Raw genomic sequence first — 6,281 nt, 5'->3', positions numbered from 1 at the left:
ATAATAACAAAAATAGTTGCAGTACAAGTTTCCTGTTATTTGAACATCATTTGTTTCACAGTGAATTACTTCAGTACAGTTTGGCTTATTGTGTTTTTTTAGCGGTTGTAAAATTGGTGTTTTCCCTCAGAGCAAATTACTGTGGTTTCATGATGATTAACCAACACCACAGTTGGGTAGACGGCAAGAAGATTCTACTACAATGGAATTACTTTACTAAATATTACTAAAAGTATACATACTGTAACATTATGAAACCTATCCAAGAGATGTTCTTTTGAAAATGGCTGTTAGCAACAGCCTCGAAAAAAGCTCATCAGGTAATTATAACCAGTTCCGTATGAATGTGCCTTACCGCCCAGTCCCTCCTCAGTTCAGTGATGCTCAGCAAGAGAAGTGACGCTATTTTCTTTATGAGGAAGTTCAATCTTAAAAAATTGCTTTAGAAGGGAAATTAGTTTAAAGCAAACCAAAATGAGAAGCCTTCCTCTCTGTGTCAGCAGAGAAAGCACAACTCCAGGCTACTCTCATCCTTCTCTTTCTAAAAGTTAAGTGTGAGTGCACAAAGTGTTGACTATCTTCTTAAATAAATTATGGACTTGAGTGTAATCAGATAGTACAAATGCATAAAAAAGATTTTCTAGTACACTAATGAGAGTAATTATTTACTTTCCACCAGAATTAACTGCAGGACGATCAGTCTTTTCTTAAGAACGATGTGCATCTAGAATGCATATAGGTCTTTTTTTTTACAGCAAGCATTTGACTTGTCTTAACAGGAGAAGTCCATGTGTAACTGATATTACTAGTGAACTGTCATCCATCACACACAATAAGAGCGTCTGGGTACACAGAATGCATCTATTCATGAATTAGGGTTATTAGTTGTGCTTTTCCTATTAAGACAACCAAATGTGAAACAAATTGAAAGGGCTATCAAACTTTTTGTGGTTGGATTTGTACAGTTTAAATGTTTAATATTCAAAGTAAGATTCTATACCATGCTCAAATGACTTGCAAAGAGGCAGGCACACTTTAACAGTTATGCAGTACAGACTTTATTCTGTAAGCTGATGTTTCAGCAACAAGATGCCTTCACACTTCTATACATCAGATCCATCTTTCTCGCTGTGGAAGTGGTCATATCAGAAAAAAGCTCAGATGTAACTAATAACATTAATGATGCCTCTGCTCCGTTACACTTAGAATTTGACACTTTTACTTCTGATAGCAGAAAATACACACATGTAATGTGATAATAATAATGACGGTTCTGTCATGCCATTGATGCAACGTGCACAGCACCATGGCCCAGAGACTGAAGTACCTAAATGGAATGCAGACCTTATTGATGTTATTAGTTACCCCTGTGATTTCCTTGCTATGATGTGTGACAATAAAGCATGCAAATGTCATTATATATTGGATATATTTCTTAAAATAAAATTTCAGTCAACTCTCCAGTAAATGTATTTAAGCTAACCAATAAACTCCTCACACTGAGGACACTTTGACTTGTTATGGCAGAAGTACATAGATGTAACAAATAACATTAATGGAGTGTCAATAAGTCATTGCAGTGAAGCGACATGCACAACAACAAGGCCCTGGGAGTGGAATACATCATTGTAAAGCAGACATGAATAATTTTATTAGTTCCACCCATGTTTGACTAGTTCAAATGTTTGCTATGACAAAAGTATAATGATTTGAATTTGCATAAGCATTTGACATGTGCTGAGCTGAGGGCATATGCCTCTCTCCCTGAAGCCCTCCCTGCTCTGAAACCAGACAGCATTATTTTTAATAAGATTTGCATGAGCTGTTGTAGGTGAGATTTTTCTACTTTTATGCATGCATATAAACAATGGATTTATATGTATCCATCAATCAGTGCTATATGGTGCAGCTACAATGTCCTAAAGCCATGGTGAGTCAGAGGACAATAATAGCATCTTTTATCACGTGCAGGTAATGGGTGGGTTGACAGTTGACACTGGCTTCCTGTTAAATCATCACAGAGGGGAGTTGCAGGCCTGTCAGAACATGAAAACACTTCACTTCCTCAAAGTTACCCCCATCCCTTCCATACCACACACTAGAGCACACAGACAGACATCTCAGAGCCACACATAAATGGATGGGTGAGCTTTGACATGACTGACCTCTTCACCTTTGCCCTCTGACTAAGTTCACCTCTGTGCAGGGGAGGGGGGCTTTCTGTCCTTCAGTCCCTTTACACCTTTTCTCTCTGTCTACAGACCTGAACGAGTGCGGTCTGAAGCCAAGGCCCTGTAAACACAGGTGCATGAACACATATGGGAGTTACAAGTGCTACTGCCTAAATGGCTACATGCTGATGCCCGATGGGACCTGTGGAAGTGAGTCTGTTTCTCACACACACACACACATACATCTGTAGGTGAATCCCAGTTCCCTTATTTTATCTTTCCTTGGTCCACGATCCTCACTCGACCAAGAGGTTGTTCTGGTCCAGCATGATGAAGGACGTCCCAAAGCTCTTATTTCCTCTCTGAAGAGTGAGGAGGCTGCTGGAGGAGCTACATTATAACAGAGGATAGACAAATGCATCCTTTACAGAAGTCTCCTACAGATTGACACGCCCCTTTATTGGAAAGAATTTTATGACTGGACACTTCACATGAAGGCTTGAGGAAAGGATGTCTCATATCAGTGAAAACGTGTTTCCTCAGTTCCTCACTCCTCACAGCTTCTCTTTGCATCTTTTCCTCACATCTTACGTGGGCAGGACTAAGACGCAAAGAAAGGAAGGAACCTTGGATGCAGTTAGGGGAATTGGGATTTGCCTTGTGTGATAGCACACACAGTTTGTATTATTTTCATTCCAGATCTATTTTCTCCCTCATCAGTTTCCTCTTCATGTTGCCTCTTCTTCTTTGTAGCCTGGATTTGCTGCTGTGAAACCTTTTTTTATGTCACTCATCTGTATAGCCTTAAAGCCTCATATTGATCTGCTTCATTATAGCAGCTGTACAGTTTGACGACAGCCTGTGAAGGGCTAAAATGTGAAAAACATCAAAGAAATGCAAACTTTAGACTCTGGAATGAATGTGCACTCCTTAAGGGCTACCTTAAGGAGTGCACACAGGATATCACACAGGATAATGCCTGTACATGTCCCCCTGTAAATTCCTGTTTTTCACCTGATATTTTCTCCTCAGACTTCCACTTGAGGATGGTGTGATTGCCGACAAGTTATTTCTTCATCAGAAGAAAATTTATTTCTCCCTTTAAAGTCTGAATTCTTCTCAGCTTGAGACACTTCAAACTATTCTTCAAATATGAAAGTGTTAAACGCCTTGCCAGTCTTCTTCTCTCACCTGCTACTTACTGCCTTGATCAATAAATCACTGTAGCATTTAATCAGCCCGGTCTGCCTCAGTCATCAAACTGTACTCCAGGGTGCCCGCGGCAGCTCAAGCAGCAGCAGCGGTACTCACTTTTTAATTTCCTTTTTAGGGTGTGAACTTATCATCATAGGCTGAATAAAATCTGTTCCATTATATTATTATTTTGGTGGGTCTTGATCTGACCGGTATGGCTCAGCAAGAGAGGTACATGCACACCGGTACTTTGATAGAGGGGAGATGACTTCAAGTGTAGGAAGCTGGTGAGGGCTAGTGCAGAGTGTGAGCACAGAGAAATTGCGTAGCTCAGGAATTTAATAACAGAAGATTGTGTGCTGTTGTGTTATCCACACCCTTGGGTCAAACTGGCTAATATCAAAAAAGGCAGGCGAGTGCCCCAGCACCAACACATTGGCTAGAGGATAATGGCAAAGTGTGACCGTCTATGTGAGGGGGGAAAAAACAAAGCCTTGTGGCACCAGCATGTGTTAATATGTGTTGTGTTTCCTTTGTGTCCATCAGACGCTCGTACTTGCGGCATGGCCAACTGCCAGTATGGCTGCGAGGTGCTGAAAGGAGAGGTCAGATGTCAGTGTCCATCACCAGGCCTACAGCTGGCTCCAGATGGAAGAACCTGTGTGGGTATGTCCTGGTCTTTATATATCCCCACAGAACCTTTATGTTAACCAGGCTCTTCCATATGTAACTCCTGTAAAGCATCACAGCTATGGAGGTTGTTTATGTGTTCTTCTCATCACTGACATTTTCTGAGTGATAGTTGAATGGAGCTGTTTTGGTAAAGCAAGAAAGAAAACCTGGCAGTGAAAATGCAATTTGAGACACAAAGCCTCTTACAAAGCAACTCTTATGTTTACCTTAAAAATGTTTACCTCAATATTTTACATCTACCTTTACCATAATGGCCCTTGTCAACAAAAAAGTGACTATTCCACTTACTCCCTCCAGCTTTTGCATTAGAAAATAAGAGCGGGAGGAAAAAGGGAAGACCACCTCCTGTCTTCCTCCCACCTTCTTCTCCTTCTTTCATTACTCATTTCACCTGACACAGCTTCTTAGATGGGTAACTAGCATATGAAAGAATCCAGATGAGGTAGTCAACCTGTGTCAGGTTTAAATATAGGCTGGGCTGTTCCTATTAGACTGCCATATAGTCTCCTTTAAATGCAAGCTGGCTAATGGGGGGGTTCTAAAAGAGGAAGAGGATGGATATCAATCACAAAGAATGATGGAGTAGAGGAAGGAAACTTTGCCCACCACAGGTGTTATGACAAATTATTGGAATGTTTCTGCATCCCCCTGGACCCACATGTTTTATGAGAGTTTCTAATCATATTTCTAGAAGTGTATTTCTTCTAGTAACCAGACCTTTACATGGGGGGTTTGAAAAGATGCTGAGCTGTTTTTATTTAATGATGCTGTGAAATGTGATCTGAGCCCGTATTTATCACACATTAAAGAAGTACACTTAAGAATTCTCTAAAGACTCGACTTACAGTAGAAGTAAAAGAAAAAAAAAAATCTTCACAGAACAGGTAAGTTTATTCAGCAACTTAGTGCAAATTATCCTTTTACTCTGAACCCCAGCAAGTGGACGAATTCAAGCCTGCATTTTCTGTTTTGGTGTGATCTCCAATTTGGTCCAGCTTTGACCAGGAAGATGTGCTCGGTCAGCCATTAGTAACACTCATTCACTGTGTTTGGTAATGATGTTTTAATCACCTTAATACATTATCACACTGTGACAACAAAGTGTCACGTCAAACACTGTTTATAGTTTGTCACTGCTGTGATCATTTTATAACTCTTTTTTTTAAGTTATGGATAGTGAGCAGGGCAATTTTATTGGATGGAAACATAGTGTGAATGTAACTTTTAAGAGTAGCCTTCAGGTGATCACATGATTAATCGTCTCTATGCTCAGAGCAGGGACAGCCAATCACAGACAAGGATTTATTGAACATTTGTCTCATTGTTCATTTATTTTTCAAAAAAACACTGGCAGGAAAGAAATTCTGCTGAGGTATGTCACAGAAATCATGTTATAGGAAGAATTTAGTGCCCCATTGCAGGCACAGGTAGGTAAGCTGTATGGAGATATCAAAAAAAAAATCTGCTTTGGTTTTGTTGTTTACATTCCTGATAAGTGCAAAAAAGAATTTTAAAAAGATCCAATCAAATACTACTATACAGGCTGTGGAAAAACATCTTGCAGAAGGTGTTTTCTTGTCTTACGGTAGTTCTCAAGGATCTGCGTTTAACATTAAAAGACCTCTAACAGTGTTTTAAGTTGTATTGTAGCTCATATTCTTAGTTTGCAAGATGTTTTTTAAATCTTTCATTTAATACCAAATGTTACTTTTAACAGTTTGATAAGAATGTTAAGTCAATTTTATGTATATAGCACTATTACAATCAACAACAGTTGGCCAAAGTGCCTTACAAAGGGTTAAAAGAAATTAGCATAATAAAAGAAATCAACAGTCAGTAAATATAACAGCAAAATATGACCAGCTAACTGAACTCACAAAGCACCTTGAACAACACTTACATTAGCAACAAGCCAGACCAAACAGATTATACAGTGGGGCAAATAAGTATTTGATACACCGCTGATTTTTTAGGTTTTCCCACTTACAGAGAATGGACAGTTCTGTAATTTTCATCGTAGGTACACCTCAAGTGTGAAAGACAGAATCTACAAAAAAATTCCAGTAAATCACATTGTTAGATTTTTTAATAATTTATTTCCATTTTATTGCATAAAATAAGTATTTGATCACCTACCAACCAGCAAGAACCTGTTCGTTTGTCTTTTTGTTAGTCTTTAAGAAGCCCTCCTATCCTCCACTCATTGCCTGTATTAATTGCACC

At 39.2% G+C, this 6,281-nt stretch overlaps 1 protein-coding gene across 4 annotated transcripts in view; it reads left to right on the top strand.

Moving 5' to 3' along the window:
• The window catches only part of npnta (nephronectin a), a 54,331-nt gene that overhangs the window by 26,077 nt on the left and 21,973 nt on the right, over positions 1–6,281 (top strand). For all 4 annotated transcript variants that reach the window (XM_020602009.1, XM_020602010.1, XM_020602011.1 and 1 more), the window contains 2 exons: positions 2,262–2,381; positions 3,912–4,031. In XM_020602009.1, the coding sequence (XP_020457665.1) occupies positions 2,262–2,381; positions 3,912–4,031 (240 nt within the window). The remainder of the gene's footprint in view (positions 1–2,261; positions 2,382–3,911; positions 4,032–6,281) is intronic.

Source organism: Monopterus albus, unplaced genomic scaffold (genome assembly GCF_001952655.1).
Source record: "Monopterus albus unplaced genomic scaffold, M_albus_1.0 scaffold54.1, whole genome shotgun sequence".
Lineage (NCBI taxonomy): Eukaryota > Metazoa > Chordata > Actinopteri > Synbranchiformes > Synbranchidae > Monopterus > Monopterus albus.
Note: the sequence above shows the minus strand (reverse complement) of the source record. Positions and strands in the feature narration are given on the sequence as shown.